This window comes from Chiloscyllium plagiosum, unplaced genomic scaffold (genome assembly GCF_037043375.1).
Source record: "Chiloscyllium plagiosum isolate Xiang-an unplaced genomic scaffold, Cpla_swu_hap1 HiC_scaffold_4, whole genome shotgun sequence".
Classification (NCBI taxonomy): Eukaryota; Metazoa; Chordata; class Chondrichthyes; order Orectolobiformes; family Hemiscylliidae; genus Chiloscyllium; species Chiloscyllium plagiosum.
The window spans coordinates 86,096,851-86,122,395 of NW_028270142.1; the positions used below are offsets into that span (position 1 = coordinate 86,096,851).

At 39.8% G+C, this 25,545-nt stretch overlaps 1 protein-coding gene across 4 annotated transcripts in view; it reads left to right on the top strand.

Moving 5' to 3' along the window:
• Nucleotides 1-25,545, top strand: part of ccdc178 (coiled-coil domain containing 178) — a 399,216-nt gene that overhangs the window by 331,636 nt on the left and 42,035 nt on the right. For 3 of the 4 annotated variants that reach the window (XM_043688275.2, XM_087986447.1, XM_043688278.2), the window contains one exon: nucleotides 8,025-8,159. The exons of the other annotated variant lie outside the window; for it this stretch is intronic. In XM_043688275.2, the coding sequence (XP_043544210.2) occupies nucleotides 8,025-8,159 (135 nt within the window). The remainder of the gene's footprint in view (nucleotides 1-8,024; nucleotides 8,160-25,545) is intronic. 4 annotated transcript variants of the gene reach the window in all.

The following is a 25,545-nucleotide window of genomic DNA, read 5'->3' on the forward strand; positions in this document are numbered from 1 at the left end:
TTGTGTTCAGTTTGAGAGGGCAGGAATAAGGGTTGAAAAAAAATGTGCTAAGCTTAAATTCTGCAGAGCTTGCTAGAGTGGACCAGGGAAGGAGATTACCAGCAAAGATGATTGAGGAACAACATCAATGTTTAAGAAATTAGTTCATGGCTCACAGTGAGGAAGAAGGATTCTCGGAAGGGGAGAAGCCAACCATAATTAACCAGGGAAGTTAAGGATGGCATCAAATTGAAAGAAATACAAACATGCAACATGGCAAAGATGGAAGTTTGGGAAAGTTTCAAAAGCCAACAAAAGACAATCAAAAAGCAATAAAGAGAAGAAAATAAATTTTGGGTGTAAAGTTGTAAGTAGTATCAAAGTGGACAAGCAGGGGCTATTTTAAATATATAAGGAGAAAGAGAAGCCAAAGTGAGAATGAGGCTGGGGAAAGAATAATAGCGAACCATAAGATGTCAGAGAGTTGAATAAATACTTTGTATCTATCTTCACAGTAGAAGACATTAATATCATCCCAAAATTATGAAAAATTCAAGGGTCTAAAAGAAGATACACAGAGTCTACAGAAGGGTATAAACAGGTTAAGTGAGTAGACAAAAACTTGGAAGATGCAACATAATGTAGGGAAATGTAAGGTTATGCGTTTGGCAACAAGAATGGAAAGAGACTGCAGAAAGCTACTGAATAATAGGATTTAGGAGTCCTAATCCATCAATCACAAAAAAATCCAAGTTCAGCAGATAATAGGAAAAGCAAATGGAATGTTGACCTTTATTTCAAATGGAATGGATTATAAAAGTGGGAAGGTTTTGCTAAAACTATACAAAGCACTAGTCTAGAATATTGTGAACAGCTTTGGGTCTCTTATCAAAGGAAAGATACACTGGCAATGGAGATTGTCCAGAGAATGTTCACAAGGCTGATACGAGGCATGGAGGGACAGTGTAATGAGGAGAGGTCAGATAGTTTGGATCTGTATGCATTGGAATATAGAAAAATGAGAGGTAGCTTTGTTGAAACATACAAGATTCTTGAAGACTTCACAGGGTAGATGAGGAAAGTTTATTTTCCCTGTGGGAGAATTTCAGGCCAGATGGCATAATCTCAGAATAAGAGGTCACGCATTTATGACAGAGATGAGGAGGAATTTATTTTCTCAGAGGGTTGGAAATCTGTGGAATTCTTTGCCACAGCAGGCTATTGAGGCTAAGTCATTAAATATATTCAAGACTGAGACAGACATATTTTATCAGTAAGGGAATCAAAGGTTATAGGGAAAAGGCAGGAAAGTGGAGTTGAGGATTATCAGTTCACCAGTGATCTCATTGATATACGGAAAAGACTCAGTGGGCTGAATGGTGTACTTCTGTCCTGTGTTTTATGGTTTTATATAATTTTCTGGGATCACAGTGATTTTTTCAAACTCCTACATATTACACCATTGGCACATTACCAACACTATTTGTTAGAACAGTTAATAGTCACTAATTTAGTAAAATGCTTAGTTAATTTGTAGTACAGAATGTGAATATGCTAAAAAAAAAAGACATATCAAAGATTTCCTTCTTGCACTCATCAGGACAATTCACAAGAAATACCAATGTAAAGTGAAATCAGCATTTATAGTTTGAGACGAGGGTGCTGATTGGTTGGCTAGTGGACCACCGAATTAAAAAGGTGTTGCTATGGAGAATACACCAGTTACCATGTTTGATTGTCATGCATCCTTCACAGTGATAGGTCAAGCCCATCACTCAGATAATATTACTCGCAACATGATAAGGTTCTTGAATGGATATTTGCTCATTAAAGGGCCTTAATTGATCCGAGTATGGACTTGATTAGGATGGAGTCAGAAAATAGGAGAGTTTCCACCCACATTCATTCCCCCAGTTAAATTCCCTCCCCATTTCCAAATATGCCTCAAGAGAGAGCAGAAGATTCCTCCTCAGGTCTTTCAGTTTACACTGGCAATGACCAGCCTGAATTTCTACTCTCCTTGCTTTCTTAAAATTTGTCTGTGGGATTTTCTTGGCTTCCTGATGTCAATGGACCTTTCCTCTATGTACAATTTTTGCAATTAGATGTGCATTAGAAAGCGTTGGAACTCTCTGTCAGCCATGTCTTGTCATTCCTGTGTTTTTTGGAAGGCAAACTGAATTCTGGAATGAGTCCCAGCAAAAAAATACAAAGTTCATGTTAACTTTAGATAGTGCAGACTAGCTTGAATTCATTCTATTCTGTTATGACCTTGCACATGTGCTCATGTGTGTATCCATTCAGCAGAGCACTACAATCATTTTAAATAAGCAGATACCATGAAGTTTGTATGCTCCTTACTGCAGGAGTGGCTAGTCATGCATTGCAATCTCTGTTTCTGTTTTCAGATTCTATCAAATTCTAAACAACATTCAAAAGAGAGAAAAGATAAGAAATGGCAGAGGAATGTAGGGAGACAACTACAAAGTTTATAGGCTAGATAGTTAAGGCATGACCTCCAAAGATGGGGCAAGAGAAGGAGGACATGGACAAGAGGAAGTTGATAGAAGGCAGGTCTCAAAGGATTACATGACTGGAAATTGTTTCATGGATAGAATAAAGTGAGGTTATCGAGAGTCTTAAACATAAAGCCAAACATTTTTAAATTGCAGTGTTGAAAGTCAGTTTAGTCAATGAGGATGTGGCAAATGGGTGAATGTGAGAGTTGATGCTAATTGAATCAGCAAGTAGAGTTTTAGATGAGATTAAATTGTCTGGAAACTAGTAAATCATGCCAGAAGAGGTTTGGAATAGTCAGGTCCATAAACAAAATAACACTGCTAAGGGTTTTTGTAACAGATGTACTAAGACTGAAGACAGATGATATCATGGAGATGGGAATAAACAATCTTTGTAATAGTAATGATATGTAGTTGGAAGCCTAGCTCAGGACCAAATAGTCTGGCTCACTCGAAGACAGAGGCCAAAAAGCGTCATCGATTAGGGAACAGACTTCATGATGAAACTGAAGACAATGGCTTCAGTTTTCCAAACTTTCCATTGATACAGCACTGCCAGCTGATGGAAGTAATGCTAGCGACTGATGGCTAAGTGGGCTTCTCTGTACCTGGGGTACTCTCATGGTTTCATAGCAATTTCAGTGGGGTCAGAGACAGCACTGAGGGTGCAAAGCAGACAATGAGAGGCTAGCTTTGGCAGCCGGTGACAAGCGGTGTCCCACAGGGTTCAGTGTTGGGGCCGCAGCTGTTCACGTTATATATTAATGATCTGGATGAAGGGACTGGGGGAATTCTAGCGAAGTTTGCCAATGATATGAAGATAGGTGGACAGGCAGGTAGTACTGAGGAAGTGCAGAAGGATCTAGACAGTTTGGGAGAGTGGTCCAGGAAATGGCTGATGAAGTTCAATGTGAGCAAATGCGAGGTCTTGCACTTTGGAAAAAAGAATACTAGCATGGACTACTTTCTAAACGATGAGAAAATTCATAAAGCCAAAGTACAAAGGGATCTGGGAGTGCTGGTCGAGGATTCTCTAAAGGTAAACATGCAGGTTGAATCCATGATTAAGAAAGCGAATGCAATGTTGTCATTTATCTCAAGAGGGTTGGAATATAAAAGCAGCGATGTGCTACTGAGACTTTATAAAGCTCTGGTTAAGCCCCATTTGGAGTACTGTGTCCAGTTTTGGGCCCCACACTTCAGGAGGACATACTGGCACTGGAGCATCCATTTAGAACGGAGATTCACACGGATGATCCCTGGAATGGTAGGTCTAACATACGAGGAACGGCTGAGGATCCTGGGATTGTACTCATTGGAGTTTAGAAGGTTAAGGGGAGATCTAATAGAAACTTACAAGATAATACATGGCTTGGAAAGGGTGGACACGAAGAAATCGTTTCCATTAGGCGGGGAGACTAGGACCCGTGGGCACAGCCTTAAAATTAGAGGGGGTCAATTCAGAACAGAAATGCAGAGACATTTCTTCAGCCAGAGAGTGGTGGGCCTGTGGAATTCATTGCCGCGGAGTGCAGTGGAGGCTGGGACGCTAAATGTCTTCAAGGCAGAGATTGATAAATTCTTGATGTCACAAGGAATTAAGGGCTACGGGGAGAATGCGGGTAAGTAGAGTTGAAATGCCCAAAAGCCATGATTAAATGGCGGAGTGGACTCGATGGGCCGAATGGCCTTACTTCCACTCCTATGTCTTATGGTCTTATGGTCTTCAACTGCATGATTCTGGTTTAGCTCTCAAACTTTTTTTTGACTCCTAAAGGTTGCATTTTTTACTTAATATGTTTTCTTTCAGTAATATAAAGAGTCATTGTATCTTCAAGTGTTCGGTGTGCTTTTTCCTGTCCGACACATAGAACCCCAATTTTGTTCTAAATGGATGCCTAGTGATCTAAATTTGTCCCATTTACTTCCAAAAAATATTGCTGCAGAAGTATCTCAGCATGATATCCTAGGCCGAACCACCTTCAGCTGCTTCTTCAATGAACATCCTTGGATAATAAGGCCAGAAAAATGGGTGTTTGCTTGTGATGATTCAGCTCCATGTTTAACTTTTCTGTTCATGAAGCAGTCAGTCCCACATTCAACAAGCCCTATACAGCTTTCAAGTATGAGCTGATAAGTATACAGCATTAGCTCCTCGCAGTGTCTAGGCAATAATCGTCTTAAACAAGGACGAACCTTGGCTCTTGTTTAAACCAAATGAGCTATTATTGACACCAGAAGCTCAACTCAATCAGCAATATTAAGGGCTGTAGCTGTTTGAGTAGGCTAGAGCCCGGCTAATCCGTGCAAAGTAGCTCACTTCTGGTTCCCAAAGCTAGCCTGCCCCAACATAGCACTGCAAGCATCACAATGGAATACTTATCACTTGCATGGTTGAGTGCAGTTCTAACAACTTCAAAAAGCTTGATCCATCTTGGGCAATGCAGTTTGCTTGATTGACAGCTAATCTACTACCTTAAATATAAACTAATTGCACACTGTGGCTGTAATATATACTGTTTTAGGATAAACAGCATCAGTGCTCCAAAGTTTCATCAGTGGTATCTCCCAAATTCACAACTCCACCACTTGAAGGAAAAAGACATAGTGTGGGACACTATGATCTTCAATTCACACACCATTCATTCTGGGTCAGATTCCCAAAGGCTCAATCGAACCACATACAGTTTAATTTCACCACTTGGATCATAGCAGTTTAAGAAAGCAAGCATCACGCTCAGATGGGATGCTGTTGAAAAGGGCAATAAATGAACAAACAAATGTATGAAATCGAACCAGGAGTAGGCCATTCAACTCCATCATTGGCATAAGATTATGGGTGAGCTGATGGTGATGTCAGCTGTACTGTTTTGACTCGCTTGGACTCCCTTCTCAGTCAACAATCTATCTAACTCAGCTTTAAAAGTATTCAGTGATGCTCCTCCACCACTCTCTGGGTAAGGGATTTCTACAGACTAATCATCCTCCAGGAGAAAAATTCTCTCATCATCGCTGTCTTAAAATGGGAGACCCCTTATTTTAAACAGTGTCCCGTACTTCTAGGCTGGCTTTTCTAAAAATATTCCAAGAACAAATTTAAAAGTTATGTTATTTAGTAATAAATGGCAGAAATCCTTTATTCAGAGAAATCAGAGTATTTAAATTTACATCTTCTTATTAACAGTTCATTGTATTGTAGTTGAAGGTCCATTTAAAAAAGCTACATTTTTGAATGACATATAAATATATGTATCAGAAAATTGGATTCTCAAAGGGGCAAATGTTGCTAGAACTCTAATTTATTAACTGGTAAGAGTGTCCATAATTTCCTGGTTGCAAACTTCAGAGCCCAGGGCAAAGTCTGTAAAAAGTATAAAAAAGGATAGTCAGTTCTTCCTGATTTTAATATTGTAGTTGACAGATGGCTGTTATGCCTTCCCTATCAGAATGTTTTCCCATAAACTATATGTTTTACACCTAAAAGTATTCCACAAGAGGAATGGAAGGAGAACATTGTAGTGTAGAGATGACAAAAGCATGCATGAGAGTTTCAACAGCAAATGAAAGCGGTAGGAGGAAAGACAAATTATTTTGCTTGCCTTTAAGTGAGTCATTGTTTTCATAGTGAGGATAGGCATTGTGAGGATCAAACAAGATATTGAGGTTCCTGGTTATTGGTCCAGCCTGATACAGTGATGAAATCAGTAGGTCGATAGCAATGGGTTGAAGGCAATGGGTTCAATCTTCCCAATTTAATTAGAGGAAGTTTTATCTTCTCTCCAATACCATCACAGCTTCCCCCAACCAAGCACTGGAGTCCAAGCAATCTGACAACACACAGAAAGTTGAGAGGTTGCAAGGTTTGTTCATACTATTCTTTCTGATACAATCATGTCTACCTTAGCACAAAACAATGAGATCCTCTCAACCTTGACATGCTAGAGGTACCACAAAGACCAAATGGAACATTCATGTCCCCTTGCAGCAAAGTAACACACTGGTTAGTCAGCTGAAAATAGATCTAAAAAAACAAATTTCACACGTATCTGATCAAAGACCTATCTTGGACTCATGAGGAATTTAAAATTGAATTCACACAGCATGAGCCAAGTACTTTATAATCATACTTTAAATATAACTTTAAAATTCTTTGCATTTTAATGTATATTTATGTTGCTCAAAAAATCAATTTGTGACTTCTAATTTTTTTGTAATTGCAATAGCATTCTAGAGAACTATAAAAAAAGCCTCAGCATTGTTGAGAAGTCCACCATTTTTTTTGTAAATCATTTGATCTGTAATTTATAAACAATGATATAATAGCCATCTTTTATATTCAGTTGTTAGATCTGTAGTCTGCTTAGCCACGCAGCAAAAAGATACCATCACACTGGAAAATTAACTTGCTTGTTTCAAACATCATTCTAATATGGCAAAAGTTCTGGTGGAAATTGCATATAGAACAAAGGAATTGCAATTTCTTTTACTTTTTTTATTCTCTGACAGTCAATGAATGTTTTCTGCTAAATTGCATCATAAGCCACCTCTGTTTATTGTTTCTCTATCAATAAATTCATATGATGTCACATTAATGTTTCTCAGTTTTTACTGCTGAATATTTTGTATGTCTTGATAAAAATATGGTAATAGATGTACATCAATGTGTAAACATATTCTTACAAAATATTTAATCTTTTTATTTAATTTATCTAATACTAAAACTTGCACAGATTTGGACAATGGATTTGATTTTAGCGTTCACTTGTTTGAAGATTTTTTTTTCTAATCCACAATATAAACCCATTTAGGTCCCTAGTAAGCAGTGTATATTTCCTATTTTACCTTATATTCTCAAAACTCCCAACAATTTTTGGATGTAAAACTTAATTATAAGGCATTACTCCCAGTGTGACTGAAAACAGTTGCCTTTTTTCCTATCATAGTAAAGTAGATGCATGTTACGTTTTTTCTGGAAATTTCTTTTCTTTTATTGTTCTCCTACAGCAGCTGATGGCTGCTTAATGCTCTTTAGTTTTGTCATGCTCTAAAGCACATGCTGCTAGGCCATGATAAGCTTTACAGGAATAAAAACAGCTAACATGTCCATCAAAGTATTTTAATTTTACATCCTAAAGACTAGGTGGGGCCAATTTATGCAGTTTGAACAACATCAAAAGCATGTTGCTTTTAAACAAAAGGGTAAAATAAATCTCTAGCTACGTTTATGGAACTGAGTGAAACAAAAATGTTTTACTCATCAGCTTTGCAGTCACTGGTTTGCCTCAGCTAGAACAAAATTGCTGAAGCATTTAGAGAAAATTAACCCCCCGTCCTAGCAGCCAGATGTGACTGGATTCTGATGAATGCACATGAGTGGGCTGAAAAATCAAGAGACTGTGAAATTCCTGTCAGGCCTATACAGTATAGAATGGGCTATTGACTACTTTCTGTATTCTCTCCATCATTCTTTTTGAACACTGCCATTAATTTCCCCTCCTACTTTGACTTTTTTTTCAATCCCATCAGCTCTCTGTACTGCATACCAGGATGCATAAGGCACTAGTGGAGTACAGCAAACAACAAGGCCTTTACAGCCAAGCAGGACTGGCCAAATCTCTGGCTCTTTCAAATGAAAATGCTCGGACAATAATAACTGTGCAGGTATGTTTTAAAGGAGTCGCAGAGCGATGATAAGTCTTAAAATTGAAAATAAAATCATTACAAGTGGATGCCCTGCATAAAAATTCAAACACAATGGTATAATGGAAATTTCATTCAGAGGATAAAAACTGCAAAAAGATGTTGTGGATGTAGTATATCTGTGTTAGTCCTTCACAGTACCTAAGCTGCAATTAGAAATTGTTCTTTTTTTTAATCACCTACTGTCCATTTTAACTCTTTTTAACTTCAGAAGATTTCATTTTGTTACTATTTAAAACAAGTTTACACATTTTCTTACTTAAATGACACAGATTTTGGAAAGTTTATGACTTGTAAAATTAATTTATCTCTTATTTGCAAAATATTTATTTTAAAGCACAACATTATCTACAGGTATAACTCAATAACATTTCCACCATGTAACACAAACATTATGGCTACAGTGAATAAATATTTTTAAAATAATAAAAACGATTTCCTTTTACACAGAGAATCCCTATAGCATGGAAGCAGACTATTTGGCCAATCAAGTCCACACCAACCCATCTCAGCCAGACTCACCCCATCCCTCTAACCCCACATTGCTCATGCTAACCCATCTAGCCTACACATCCTTAGACACTGTGGACAATTTAGCATGGTCAATCCTCCTCCTACCGTCCCCTTGACCATGACCCCACCCCCCACCACCAAACCATCATCTCCCAGACCATCCATAACCTCATCATCTCGGGGGATCTCCCATCCACTGCCTCCAACCTCATAGTCCCACAACCCCGCACCGCCCGCTTCTACCTCCTGCCCAAAATCCACAAACCTGACTGCCCCGGACGACCCATCGTCTCAGCCTGCTCCTGCCCAACCGAACTCATCTTGGCATACCTCGACACGGTCCTGTCCCCATTAGTCCAAGAACTCCCCACCTACGTTCGTGACACCACCCACACCCTCCACCTCCTCCAGGATTTCCGCTTCCCTGGTCCCCAACGCCTCATCTTCACCATGGACATCCGGTCCCTGTACACCTCCATCCCCCATCACGAAGGACTCAAAGCACTCCGCTTCTTCCTTTCCCGCCGTACCACCCAGTACCCTTCCACCGACACCCTCCTTCGACTAACCGAACTGGTCCTCACCCTGAACAACTTTTCTTTCCAATCCTCCCACTTTCTCCAAACAAAAGGAGTAGCCATGGGCACCCGCATGGGCCCCAGCTATGCCTGCCTCTTCGTAGGGTATGTGGAACAATCCATCTTCCGCAACTACACTGGCCCCACCCCCCATCTTTTCCTTCGCTACATTGATGACTGTATCGGCGCTACCTCGTGCTCCCACGAGGAGGTTGAACAGTTCATCCACTACACTAACACCTTCCACCCCGACCTCAAATTCACCTGGACAGTCTCGGACTCCTCCCTCCCCTTCCTATACCTTTCTGTTTCTATCTCAGGCGACCGAATCAACACGGACATCTACTACAAACCAACCGACTCCCACAGCTACCTGGACTACACCTCCTCCCATCCTGCCCCCTGTAAAAACGCCATCCCATTCTCCCAATTCCTTCGTCTCCGCCGCATCTGCTCCCAGGAGGACCAGTTCAAAATACGTACAACACAGATGGCCTCCTTCTTCAAGGACCGCAATTTCCCCCCCGACGTGGTCGACGGTGCCCTCCACCGCATCTCCTCCACTTCCCGCTCCTCCGCCCTTGAGCCCCGCCCCTCCAACCGCCACCAGGACAGAACCCCACTGGTCCTCACCTACCACCCCACCAATCTCCATGTACAGCGCATCATCCGCCGTCACTTCCGCCACCTCCAAACAGACCCCAGCACCAAGGATATATTTCCCTCCCCTCCCCTATCAGCTTTCCGTAGAGACCACTCCCTCCGCGACTCCCTTGTCAGATCCACACCCCCCACCGACCCAACCTCCACTCCCGGCACCTTCCCTTGCAACCGGAGGAGGTGCAACACTTGCGCCCACACCTCCCCCCTCACTTCTCTCCAAGGCCCCAAAGGAAACTTCCATATCCGCCACAGATTCACCTGCACCTCCACCCACATCATCTACTGCATCCGCTGCAGCCGGTGTGGCCTCCTCTATATTGGGGAGACAGGCCGCCTACTTGCGGAGCGATTCAGAGAGCACCTCTGGGCCACCCGGACGAACCAACCCAACCACCCTGTAGCACAGCATTTCAACTCCCCCTCCCACTCCACCGAGGATATGCAGGTCATTGGACTCATCCACCGCCAAACCACAACAACGCGACGGTCGGAGGAGGAGCGTCTTATCTTCCGACTGGGAACCCTCCAACCACAGGGGATGAACTTGGACTTCACCAGTTTCTTCATCCCCCCTCCCCCCACCTTGTCTCAGCCGAATCCCTCCAGCCCGGCACCGCCTTCCTGACCTGCAGTCTTCTTCTTGACCTCTCCGCCTCCATCCTACTCCGACCTATCACCCTCACCTTGACCTCTTTCCACCTATCACATTTCCAACGCCCCTCCTCCAAGTCCCTCCTCCCTACCTTTTATCTTCTCCTGCTGAACACTCTCTGCTCATTCCTGAAGAAGGGCCTGTGCCCGAAACGTCGAATCTCCTGTTCCCTGGATGCTGCCTGACCTGCTGTGCTGTTCCAGCAATAAAGTTTCAAGCATGGTCAATCAACCTAGCCAGCACGTTAGACTGTGGGAGGAAACTCACATAGATACAGGGAGAATGTGCAAACTCCACACAGGGTGGAACCAAACCCGATCCCTAGCACAGTGAGACAGCAGTATTAGCCACTGAGCCACTATGCTGTTCCTGATTTGCTTCCAGGTACAAAACAGTACCTCTATATCCTCTCCAAACCTTACAATATTCTGAGATTTCTGCACTCTTTCAATTTTGTCCTTTTACATGTGTCTAATTTTCTTCACCTCACCATTGCCTTTAGCTGCTTCAGTACTGCTCTAAGATTCCTTCCATTTAAACCTACGTTTGACCAAGTCTATGTGTCAGTTAGCCTAAAATTTTAATTTTGCTTACTGTGACACCTGGTTTGATGGTCGCTTCTGTGAGTACTTTTCAGATTTTTCATTATATTAAATGCACTGTATAACTAGATGCTGTGTTGTAATGGAGAAAAATACAATTATAATAATCATTGGTAAACTGTTTATGAAATCATTGGGTTGAATTTTCTGTGTTGGAGATGAGAGGGGCAAACAAGGAGGGATTCACACTAGAACATTACGCATTCCACCATCTAGGGCAGTTTCTTCAGATAGGTGGAGACCCAGACTGACAAACTATTAGAGACAGTCATCCAATTATGCTGATTTCACACTGAATTAGGTCTGATTTTGCATGCTCAATGGTATTTTCCTTGTTGGAGCAGCAACCCAACACATGAAAGCTGCCATCTAACATAGCCTTCCTGGATGCAGATCAATGAAATAGGAGCCTCCATATCCCAAAGAGGAACTACTATTACAACAGGCTCAAATGTTGTACTTCAAGAGTGTGGTGTTGGAAAAGCATAGCTGGTCAGGCAGCATCCGAGGAGCAGGAGAATCGACGTTTCGGGTGAGCTTATACCTGAAACGTCGATTCTCCTGCTCCTCGGATGCTGCCTGACCAGCTGTGCTTTTCAAGCACCACGCTCTTCAACTCTGATCTCCTGCATCTACAGTCCTCACTTTTTCCCTCTCAACTGATGTACTCAAGTACCTATCAACTTCACCCTTGATGACTTTTACTTTGAATAAATGCCTCTGAACCATGTCATGTTGAGGCACATTTGTGGTGTCCAACATGAATCAGCAGTGCCAACTTATCCTGGTGAAGCGCATGAGTCTCCAGAGTGATCAGTCCCTTAAAAATTGAAACCATGGCATCAAGAACTTCTGAACCCACTCTAAGTGGGCAGTGCAGAGATGGTGGAGACTGCCTCAGAAAATTGTACCATTGAGCACATTGCCTGTATGTGTGACTTCGAATCTCCATTTGGACCTAATGTTGGAAATAATCCAAAACTAATGGGAAAATCCAACCTGACATTATACTTAGTACTTTGTTTTATGTTTACAGTGACATATTTCATGGTAGTGCTATTTTTATGAATTGAATTGAATTTCTTTGTGATTATGTTCATTGGACAGTACATTTCATGCCAAGTTGAGGTCGGTAGTTGTGCATGTCTCATTACTGGAAAGATAATAATGTAATCAGTAACATGGTATAAGAAACATTTGCTCCTACTAATTTTAAAACAATCAACGTGAGCATCTCTGATATAATGCAAATGTTTTGAGAAGTGTTGTATCTAGTAGTTTGATTAAGTGGGCTGTTAAATTATGAAATAATATAAATTGTGATGTTGAGCAATAAGTAACAAAAGGAAAATTACTTTCAAACTCCACGAGCAGTTGTTATAATTGCAAAACAATAGACAGTTGACTGGCCTGTGGTGCCACTGGAATGTCCCCTCACATCGCCCATCTGTTCAGTTTCTGATTTAATCAGCAAGAGATCTCTGCAAACCTCGAGTTGGGCATGCACAAACTTTGAATCTCTCAAGCAGTCTCTCTTGAATTGCAATGTTACAATATAGCACAAATTAAATGAATTTGCTTTCAAATCAATTTATATAATTTACACGTGATCCTCATGTGAGCAAAATGTAACAATGCTTTCACTACATATTCAGATCGTTATTGCCAAACAATGCATTTAGTACTGAAAACCTATAATTCTGCAAGATTTGGTTATGAAGTCTGAAGAGGAACACCCTTGAGAGAAATAGTACAGAGTAATCTAATCTACTGTATCCTTACACATACTGTGAATAGCAATCATTCAAAAATTCCCCTCTCTGAGAAATAGGATTACCAATCTGTTCAGTTTCTAATTTAGTTGGCAGAAGACCTTTAATGCTTGGAATCTAGTCATAAAGAAATTTTGAGAAAATATCCTATAGGTTTAACTTCAACAAGGTTTGCTTGAACTGTGTGTAGGGATTAACACCTTCTTGATCCTGGATTCTAATGTTAGCAGTCAACATAATTAAAATCCAGTTCTATTTGTGGCATTTCATAAGGTTGAACACTTAGTAATGACTTAAATATATGCTTTTGTATAGAAAATAAATGGTGACTTTGAGGTTTGATGCTCAATTTACAGTTCTGTTCTGATTCAAGTTATTGTCTGATTACCAATGTTTGTTTTGTTATGTATTTTTCTTTGTGCCCTAAATGTTATTATTGGTGAGTTGTAATTCTTCATTTACTTTTGATATTTATTCACTCAAGTGGCTTACTACACTCTATAGGTATAAATAATTGTAAATCTGATGGATCTGATTCAATTTCCATCATTGTTAAATTATTAAATCAATAAATGAATAAATAGTAGAAATCAAATTATTAAATCAATAAATAGTAGAAATACTCAGTATGTCCAGCAGCAACTGTGAATAGTAACAGAAAAGTTACTAACCTTCCATCAGTTGTGATATGAAGAGATATTCACATACTCTCACATAGGTACTGAAGTGGAGTAAATGACCCAAACCCACTTTTACATCATTTACTACTGACCACACAGTGGTGTAGTCAGATTTGTGCAGGATCATTCTCATCCTCTTAACAAGAGGAATAAACAACAGATAAAACCCAAGCAAAAGGAAAGGGATGATAATAACTTGCATTGTTCTGTCAAGTGATAACATTTTCTGGAATAATTCAGTAGAATTTACTCAATTGTTACTCTGAGTTGCATGATTAATTGAAAAGCTCCCTATTTTCTTTTTGTTCCCTGTGATATTGACTCACGCTAGAATACAGTTCCAAGGGAAGAGCTGGGTGCTTTGCTTAAATGACCACCATTCACACACAAGCCTCTGAAGTGGGTGTCATTAAGTTGTTTTACTATGAGAACCTTTGAAATTTGTTCTGATCTCACCTTTGTCCAGGGTCCCATATTCACGCTCACGTTTCCATTCAGATCAATGACTAAGAATAAAAATGCATCCTAGTAGCATCTTCCTCAACCACCATTGTTATGTAGCATAACATACTCACCAATTTTGGGGATAGCACTGTCCCGATAACTGGAATAGGATTAACGATCCAATAAGTCATTTTTAGTGATGACAGTTCAAGAATAGGTATTGACCAGGACACCAGAAAGCCTTCTCGGCTTGTGTTCAAAGAATACATGCTACATTCACCTGAGACGGCCATGAAGTCTCATTCAAAATACAGTACCTCTGCTATTGAAGCACTCCTCAGTATTATACTGAAATCTAGATTGTCAGTGCCCAATTCTCTGGGGGTGCTTGAACCCTGGCGTACTAGCAAATAGCTAACAGTCAGCCAAGGCTGGCATGAGACAAACGGGAATGATGAACAGATTTTCACTCCCTATACTATGATTCTGAACCTATTCATTGTACTATCAGTCATTTTGAATTAAATTAACTAAGTGTTGCTGGAAAAAAAAAGACTGAGCTTTATGTCTTGCAGTCTTCAGAGCAAAATTACATGAAATTTAGAAGGGAACATCAATTTATACTGCATGAGGAAAAGGTGTTGATTGGTCTCTGATTGATAGAGGTGTTGATTGGCTGCCAAATAAACTTTGATTGATTAAGTTGTTGTCATGGAGATGATACTGAGGAATGGTTATCTTCAGTGCTTTTGTTTAAATTGAAATCAAGGCAGGTAATTCTGATTAGTCAAGGCATGCTGTGCAGAAAGCCCCAGGAAACAGTTGTCTCTTAAATATTTGTTTATTTGAAAAGGAGACAATGCTGACTCAGCGCAGGATATTTGAATCCCTTGTTTTTTGTACTGTGTACTAAATTAAAGTATAAAGGCAGCTAAGGGCAATAACAGTTTATCTTTCAAAAAGGAGATAGATATTGTTCTTAGGGCTAAAGAGATCAAAGGGTATGAGGCAAAAGAGGGAATGGGGTACTGAGTTGGATGATCAGCCATTATTGTACTGAATGGTGGAGCAGGCTTCGAGGGCCAAACGGCCTACACCTAGTCATGTTTTCTATATTTCTGCATACTGTATTAACAGGTTAGTGGACAGGTTATATTCCTGTTCCTTGCTTTGCCAGTTGTGTGAAGCATCCTTTTAATGTTAATCACTGATCACTGACACCTCTTAAGTTTGTACCTGATGCCTCTTTCAGGCTAATAAACAGTGAAGAAAATACCATTTCAGAAGCACTAAATGTTTTGGTATGGATGTTGATGTGAAAATAGTTTTTCTTGATTAAATGTATAAAGCATTGTCAAGCATACTGCTGTAGTGTGTATTGTACCATTTTGCCTTTTAATAGCCAAAAATGCAGAAACTTCACCAAAGCAGCATTTTTTTATTTGAAATTCTCAACATAAAAAACAAAGTTGGACTACTGAACCAAATCACACTGCAGTAATAATCAGGCTCACAGTACATTATTCCCCAGGCTCACATCATAGCTCCTGCTCCTAGTTCCAGGCTACCTTCCCTGCCTTACAGCCTCAACATGAACACCAGCCTAGTTGTCTTTCAGTCTAGTAGCTTTTAGAATTGGAATTCTCTTTTACTTCCTTCAATAATAATTAAAATATAATTTAAATGAAAATGAATCAGTAATAAAATTAGTTACTTTTTCATCATTTTTTTTTCTCTTTTTAATTTTCCTCTCATTTTCATTCAACTTGGAAAACTCTACCCAGCAACGTTCAGAAACAGTTTTTACGCGCTATGTTGAAAGCTCTTAATCATGAGAAATGTTGAATCTTATAGCCTCACTATGTGTTTAAATGTTTATATCCATAATGAACCTAGTGTCTCCAAACTCCAATGTGCAATACTTAATACTTTTAACAGAAGCATAGATACAGTAGTAACATTGTATGACAGCACCATTATTTCAGCTGGCCCCTCTATGGATCACCATCTTGACAGGGGTGGAAAGGCTTGGATACTTTGTTGACTCTTCACTGATATCATCAGGAACTCCTTGCTCCTGGTAGGAGCAAGGCAGTGGCAAGGACAAGAGGAAGAAGATGCCAAAGTTCATTCCAAATAGCCCTCAACAGCAAAACAGGTGAAGGAACATTGTGCCTCAGCAACTATGAAGATGAATGTGTCTGCAGCAGCAAGGTGGTCCCATTCATTGTGGCTCAAAACATCACCAAACTATGACCACCAGCCCTTCATGTTTGTGGGAATAATGAAAACACCCAAGATCTCTGTGTTAAATTAAGTAATGCACAATGTTCTCCCAAGTCTATTTGTCAAGTCCTATGGTGATAGAGAATTAACAACAGGGAAAGGGCTGTGAATCAGGGATCTCAAATCAAGGATCTGCATACCGTAAAGGTCATTGGACACCTGTCCTGATGTGTCAGAGATACCTTTTGTAGCATCATCTGTGAATGAGCTTTAAGATACTATCTGCTCATCCCAAATGCAGGAAGATCTAGAAAAGGTTCCCTAAAAATAGTCTGCCTACTTTCTTCAGACTAGGGGTACATGCTCCATCTTTCTGGTCAGAGAAAGAAAACTCTAAATTTTGGAATTTGAAATGTTAGAGTACTCTTAGATAATGTTAAATGTGGCTGTCTGGACAGAGGAATTGCAATCATATCACATGAACTGTCAAGATTCCGAAGTGACATTGCTGCTCTCCGTACTGTCCTTCCTGGCAGTTGAAGGAAAGACAAAATTATCAGTGAACCTACAGAGTTGACATTGCTTTCTTGAATAAGATCCTGGATTCCCTGCCAACAACTATATAAAGGATAGGCTAATTTCACCCACTGCTTATCCATAATTAATTTGCCGCAGTCAATTTTTCTTATGCGCTGACCCTTGACTCAGACATGAAGACATTAAGAAAATGTTTTATTCTGACATTGATAAATCCTTATTGCCAATCCAAAAGAAAAGATCTATTGTTGCAAATGTGCTCAGAGACAGAAGTAGACTAAGTCTTTGTAATCCAAATCTTTGATTGAACTATGTACAATTTATATATAATAGGGAAAGATCACTGCATGCCATCTTACAGTAATACCTTTTACATATTGCCCATCGTATGACCTGACATCACTGCTTGCTGACTGATGCTGCTTCCATGTACCACCCAACAAGTAATCGTAATGTCCCTGATAACTTGCATTTTTATTCATTAACCTGTATTCTAATATGCTTACTTTTCTATCTGTTCCCCTCACCACTGAGGGGAGGCTTGTGGTGAGGCTTCAATCATTGACTTAATTTCCTGTTTGACCTTCCTTGACGTGGACTGATTGGGCATTTATTCTTCATGTAATGTGATAAGGCATGCTCAGATTCTCCAGAACTATGAACAGTATCAGGAATTCTGACCCGAATTGTCCTGATTTGTTATGATCTTGTGATTCATCCATCTTTTAGTTAAGTTGGAGATCGAAGTAAGCTATCTGCTTAGTAATGAATAATCTTGATGGGGCCTGCTCCATAACTAAGATATATTGGAGTATATTGTCAAGAATTGGATTGAACTTTGCTGGTTATGAGTCCATATGAAGTCATTTACCCATTTGTCATGATTTCTGTTAATTTCTCTTACTGCTTGTATCTGCCCATTCCAATCTCTGCCAAATGCAGCTGCCGTACTCTACCATTTTTTTGTTTTGTTTTATCAGACTGAGACTGTCTGTTCTAATCTCAGCCTGTTTTGTTTAATTCTACACACATGGATAGAGAACTGCTTGGATAGAGAACTCTTGTCAAGCAGGAAACAAAGAATAAGCAGGTCTTTTTCTGAGTGGCAGGCAGTGAGTAGTGGTATACCATAGGGATCAGGGCTTGGACCATAGCTATTCACAATATTTATTAATGATTTAGGTGAGGGAAGTAAATGTAATATCTCCAAGTTTGCAGATGATAAAAAGCCAGGTGGGAAGGTGAGGTATGAAGAGGATGCAGAGTTACTTCAGTGTGATTTGGATACATTGAATGAGTGGATAAATGCATGGCAGATGCAGTATAATGTGGATAAATGTGAGGTAATCCGCTTTGATAGCAAAAACAGAAAGGCAGATTATTATCTGAATGACAGTAGATTGCACCTTCCCTTTTCCCAAAGAGATCTAGATCACCCTGTACATCAATAATTGAAAGTAAACATGCAGGTGAAGAAAGTAAATGGCATGTTGACCTTCACAGCAAGAGAATTCCATTACATGAGCAGGGATATCTGCTGCAATTGTATAGGGTCATGGTGAGATATGCCTGAAGTATTGTGTGCAATTTTGTTCTCCTTTTCTGAAGAATGATATTGTTGCTATGGAAGGAGTGCAGCGAAGATTACCAAATTGGTTCCTGGGATGGCAAAACTGACATATGAAGAGAGATTGGATCAGTTAGTAGTGTATTCATTGAGTTTGAACAATGAAGGCGGGGGGGCAGAGTGGAATCTCATAGAAACCTATAAAATGCAGGAAGGATGTTCCCAATGACTGGGGAGTCCAAAACCAGGGCTCAAAGTCTAAGGGACAGGCTAAACCATTTAGGACTGAGATGAGGAGAAATTTCTTCACTCAGAGATTGTGAGCCTGTGAAATTCTCTGCCACAGAAAGCGGTAGAGTCTAGAGCATTGAATATTTTCAAGAAGGAGATAGATATAGTTCTAAGGGCTAAAGGGATCAGAGAGTATCTGGAGAAAGCAAGAAGACAGGCCTGAATTAAATGATCAGCCATGAACATACTGAATGGCGGAGCAGATCTGCAGGGCTAAATGGGCCATTGCTGGTCCTGCTGTTTCTATGTCTACGTTTCTGCCATGTATGTTTTAGTATTGGAATATTGCTGTTGCTGTTCTTTATTTAAATTTTCATTCTAGGACTGGGTACTGCTGGGTGTCATTTTAATTGTGCCATTGAAGAATTTTTTGATTTTTACAATTACCACCATATTTTAAACATGCTCAGTGACATACAAGGAGCAAATATTTTTAAGCAGAATGCTTTATTAAACAATGTACAATAAATATGTAATAGGGAGACACCTGTTTGCCCATCTTATAACAAGGCCTTCTATATTCTGCCCATTATGTGAACTGATGTCACCATTGGTATGACAGCAGCTTCTTTTAAGTTACATTTCTGGAGGACTTTAATTCCATAATTGGCAGTGACTCTGAAACCTCGAGAAGAACCATTCTGAAAAGAGACATAGGAAGAGCTAATGCATTTGGTGTCTTCCAGCTGGCAGAATGTCTTCAATGCGACCTCATTATAATAAACGTTTCCTCATACCAGAAGGACAAATACAAACCACATGTAAGCATTCTAGATCAAAGCTTGACATATGTTACATTTTGTCATTGATAAAGCTAAAAATCTTTGTGATATCTGTATCACTCAAACCATGCAAGGCACTATATCACTCAAACCATGCAAGGACAGAGCATCAAGTCGTTCAATTTGGTAAATTCAGCTAGCAGCACCAAGACATCACAAGAACTAAAGGACCCTAGAGGAGGAAGATCAGTGTCTCAGCTATAAAACAGCTGGACTGAAAGGAGGAATTTTATAAGCATCTTGCAACCCATTTGGAAAATCTTCACACACTGAACTCAGTTTCAGAACAGTAGGATGAGCTAAACTCAGCTGCATCCACACCATTGGGTTTGAGCATTGTTATCACTGGGATCAGTTCCAAGAAAACGATCAGCAATATGTGACCTCCTAAAACAAAAATGTGATGCCTTTATTGTCTAATAGAACAGTCCAAGGTTGCAAGGGCAAGACAGCAGCATTCTAACAACTCAAGGTTGATGCCTAAAGATAAATCTGGAACATAAAAGAACAAGTGATGGGAAGAAAAGCCTAGGGTATATATAATAATATGTCAACAATCACAAAATGCAAAGCTTTCATAAGCCACCATCTATAACCAAGGTAAAATGCTCAAAATCCTCTTATTCATGGGTTGATGTTGTTCTTCTTAAGGATGACAATGTCCATGGTGGAAATAATTATTTCCAACAACTCCTTAACCATGCAACTATAGTGGCAACTGATGCTCTGATATTCTTAAGGCAATTACTAGTACCTGTGGTAAGATCTTTATGTTTTAACTTTATTCTTTCATGGTATATGGGCATTGGTAGATAGAGCAGCATGTGTTGTCCATCCCTAATTGCCCTTGAAATGATTGGGTAGGTAGGCCATTTTTGAAGGCAATAAAAGCAAAATGTTGTGGATGCTCAAAACCTGAAAGAAACACAGAGAATGCTTAACAAACTCATTGGGTCTGGCATCATCTGTGGACAGAGAAACAAAATTAATGCTTTGATTCCAGTATGAATCTTTTTTTGAAGAGGAGTCATTCTGGACCGAAACATCAGTTCTGTGCCTCTCTTAAAAGATGCTGAGTTTCTCAAGCATTCTCTGAATTTTTGAGTTAAAAATCACACAACACCAGGTTATAGTCCAACAGGTTTAATTGGAAGCACACTAGCTTTCGGAGTGACGCTCCTTCATCAGGTGATAGTGGAGGGCTTGATCGTAACACAGAATTTATAGCAAAAATTTACAGTGTGATGTAACTGAAATTATACATTGAAAACTTGATTGACTGTTAAGCCTTTCATCTGTTAGAATACAGTGATAGTTTCACTTCTTTCATGTGTAAATCACGAAACCTTTTTTTTTAAGTTGCATTCTCGGGTTAGCTGTTAACAATGGTGATAGCTAGACAATATGTTGAAGGAGTTGGCCCCCTGTGTTCTCTGTTTAGATTGATTCTAATCTAAAAATTGAGATAACAGAGTTTTACATAAATTCATGCAGTTTTTGAGCTCAGAGTTCTACATGAATGCATGCAGTTTTTGAGCAAAGTACAATGTAACTCTGCAAGTACAAATTCACCCCACAAAATATATGTGTGCATGTGGGTCTTTGTCTGTCTGTGTGTGTCTATCTGTCTGGGGTGGGGGTTGTGAGTGTGAGAAAGTGCGTGTGTGTGTGTGTAGTGAGTGCAGAGTGTCTTAAGTCTGTGAGGGGGTGCATGTGTGAGTGTGGGAGTGTGTGTGTCTATAAAGGTGTGTGTGGGTGTCTGTATGCATGTCTGTGTGTACCTGTGTCCTAGTGTATGTGAGAGAGTGTGTGTGTGTAGGAATATCTGTATGTGTGTGTAGTGCAATGGTGATCACCTGTAATGTGACATGAACCTAAGGTTCCGGTTGAGGCCCTCCCTATAGGTACCGAACTTAGCTATCAGCCTCTGCTCGGCCACTTTTCTCTGCTGCCTGTCCCGAAGTCCACCTTGCAGGATGGTCACCTGAAGGTCTGAGGCTGGATGTCCTGGACCAGTGAAGTGTTCCCCAACTGGGAGGAAACCCTCCTTTCTGTTGATTGTTGTGTGGTGCCCATTCATCCGTTGTCGTAGCCTTTGCTCGGTTTCCCCAATGTACCATGCCTCCGGGCATCCTTGCCTGCAACGTATAAGATAGACAACATTGGCTGAGTCACATGAGTACTTGCTTAACAGACAATCAATTTTTCAATGTATAATTTCAGTTACATCACACTGTAAACTTTTGCTGTAAATTCTGTGTTACGATCGAGCCCTCCACTATCACCTGATGAAGGAGCGTCGCTCCGAAAGCTAGTGTGCTTCCAATTAAACCTGTTGGATTATAACCTGGTGTTGTGTGATTTTTAACTTTGTACACCCCAGTCCAACACCGGCATCTCCAAATCCTGAATTTTTGAGGACAGTTAAGAGTCAACTGCATTATAGTTGATCTGGAGTCACATATCTGCAAGACCAAGTAAGGATAGCAGTTTTCCTACCCTAAAGAACATCAGTGAACCAAATGAATCTTTATAACAACTGATGATAATTTCACGGTCACCATTGCTGATTCTAGTTTTCAATTCCAAATTTATTAATTGAATTTAAATTTTGCCACCTGCAATGGTGGGATTTGAACCCCAGTTCTCAGAGTATTAGCTTCATAGTGTGGCTTAATAGTCCAGAGATGTTATCAACATTACATAATCTCCTTATAGCTGGGTCACCATCAATGAGACATCTGCAACAAGCAATAAAATGGATAAAAACCAACAAAGCCTATAGCCCTGATGGTATTCCAGCTGAGGTCATTGTGGCATCTGTGCTTTTGCTCATATCAAGATTCAATGTACTCACCCTGCATATTTAGTACAAAATTTGTATAGAAGGAAAAGGTTACATTTTATCAAGACTTTTCATCTTCCAGTGATCAAGAAAATTTGTAGGAATACCAATTCAAATGGAAAGTAACATTTTTATTATATTTGAAGAGAATGTTAATTGGTTAACAAGTGGACTCTTACTAGTGGAGGCAATGCTACAGAGAATGCAATAGTTAGTTGATGACTTGCAGTACTGATTGGTCACAGCATTGCCCTGAAAAATGAACTGGAAAATATCACCAATTTTGCTGAGTTGAAATAGGCACAGTGACTGTGCATGAACTTTCAGTTTGTAAAGGCCCCCTATCAATAATGTACGTAGCTTCCAGTTCTCATAAGTACACTACACTGTGAGCCCAACAGATGATCCTGAATTGGTTGTCAGCAAAATTCTTTGCATGCTCACATCTAACACATGTTGGCCAATCTTAGAATCACATGTATTGTTGGACACTGAGAGGTTTGCAAGCGCTAAATTGTTGGGTTAGTTAATTCCTTGCTTGTTGTGAAAAGCCAAATATATATGCTATTTGATTTGATCTGTTCATAATTGGGACACAATATACTCAACATCACACCAACACTGAAATTCATTTACCAAATTATTCATTCATGTGATAAGTAGAACATCTTTTTGGCTTGATATTACCATTCCTATTAGGGGTAAACCAACAGTTGTCAGTGTGTGGTAGCAGTGTGTAACAGCTAGCTTCATCTATTGTTCAAACTTTTGAGATACTTTACTTTGAGATAGACTGGGGACTTTTCAGGGGCAAAAGTGATGGACCTTAGGTCATGTATTCATGGGTTTGTGTGATATACAACAAGGAATGATCTGACCAGGATGACTTCAATGTCTCCTATTTCAGCATCAAGTTTGTACAGTGAACAAATAGCTTGGGCCCCATTTATGAGGTTGCTGATAAGAACACATTGAACTGTAGGAATCCCAATGCATCTATTGACCAATTAAGGTAAACTCACAGTGGACAGTGGTAGAGAACCCCGCTGGCCAATATTTCAACCAGGACATCCCGAAAAGGGAGTTTATTTGACTGTTAAATTCAGAGGTGAATGTGAGTCTAAGGAGAAACATGTATATCCCACTTGTCAGTATTGCCGGAAGACCTAGAATCTGTATCAGTGACACATAAAAACACTAGAGAAATTCTACCAGCACTGATTCTGCTACATTCTCTGGATTCAATGTTAACAAATGCTAGTGTCTTTCTTGAAGCCAGCTTAACAAATATTTCAGCAAAACTGCTGTAAAGCTAACTGCAATGGACTGGATACCGTGTCTGGTTGGCTGAAAAGTGGTTCCCTGCGAGGTCCTGCTTTCTCAACACTCAAGTGACTGCTGTTCCAGGAGACAACACAAGGAACTCTACAAAGACACTCAGAAGCGCTCTTTGACATTATTACTGGAAGTACCTTCCTAGCAATCCTTCAAAGTGGAAAAACATTGAGTCTATCAAGATGCATCATGTTTGGGGTCTTAACACATCAGTGATGAAGCAGAGCAGTAAAAGAGAAGGCAAGAAAAGGAAGCAAATTCTGTTCTTCTGGTACAACTGCCACATATGGCATCCTGGCCCACGTGCCCTTTTGAAGATTCAGAGCAGAATCTTGCAACCCTGAATAGATATTGTCCTCAAATCATGGGACTGCCAACAATTATGGTTGGCAACAGTGAGGAAGAAACTGAGCAGAAGATAGATAAATTAGGAGAAGGGATACATTTCTGCAAATATTTGGACCAACTATGCAAAGTGTATAATCAGAATTTGACTCTGGTAAATGTAAGGTATGATACAGAGAACCTATCAATACTGAGAGATCAGTTTCCTTCTTTCCCTAATCACTACTGCAATTTCTGCTTGGCCAAACTTCATTAATGCTTGAGAGCACCATGCTTTATTGGACCCAAGCTGCATGTTGGAGTTGTCATGTTTTATTGAACCATCAATAATTTACGACTAAGGTGTCATCCCACAAAATTTAAGGCTGAATAGGATTACTTTCAATTCTCTCCTAGCACCTAACTTAGTGGGGAAGAATGAGCAGAAATAGACAGCTGTCAGGAATGACTTGTAAGCCTAGTCAATGATACTTTTCTTCAGCCAGAAGAGCTAATATAAAATAAACGATTTGAAGCAGATTATATAGCAATCTGAAGTAACAAAAAGAACTTGCATCTATAAAGCATCATGTGTATTCAGGGTTTTCCAACCAACTGATTGTTTTGAAATTCAGAAAAATGGAAATAAAGCCAAATGTAGTAATCACCCAACATGAAAAATCTCTCAAACAGCAAATGAACAATTTTACATTCAGTGGTATTAGTTGAAGTCGAAATACTGATCAATACAGAAGTTTCCCCACATACTGTGGCATTCTTCAAAGCACATGAGCAGGCACATGGGTCTCGTGCAAAATCCTACCAGAAATAATAACAACTTTCATTTATGCACTACTTTAAACTTAGAAAAATGTCCCAAACACTTCACTGGAATGTATCAAACAAAATGTGACAAGCAACAGGAAGACATAATAAGGCAGTTGAGTAAAAGTTTGGTCAAAGAGAATAAGATTTAGTGTTCTAAAAAGGAGAGGTGCACAACTTCAAGAAAATTTCAGAGATTTACACTGAAGCAACTGAAGGCATTATCACTAGTGGTGGTGAACAGTTAAAATAGCTGGTGTGGAAGAAGCCTGAATTGAAACAGTGAAGAAATCTTGGAGAGCTATGGCACTGATGGATGACTTAGGATGAATTGAATCCCAGGCTGTCATGGGAGGCGAGGCAGGAAATTGGAGGGACTCTGACACAAATTTTTAATTCCTTTCTGGCCAAAGGGGAAGTGCCATAGGTCTGGAGAATGGCTATTATGGTTCCACATTTTAAGAAGGGAGGTAGAGATGAACCAGGAAATTATACGCCAGTGAGTCTCATGTCAGTGGTAAGGAAATGATTGGAGAAAATTCTGAAGGAGCAAATTAACACCCACTTGGAAATAAATGGTTTAATTAGGGATAGTCAGCATGGCTTTGTCAGAGGGAGGTCATGCCAAACAAACTTATTAGAATCTTTTTGAAAATGTGGTCAATTGTGTGGATGAGGGATATCCAGTGGTGTAGTTTATATGGATTTAGC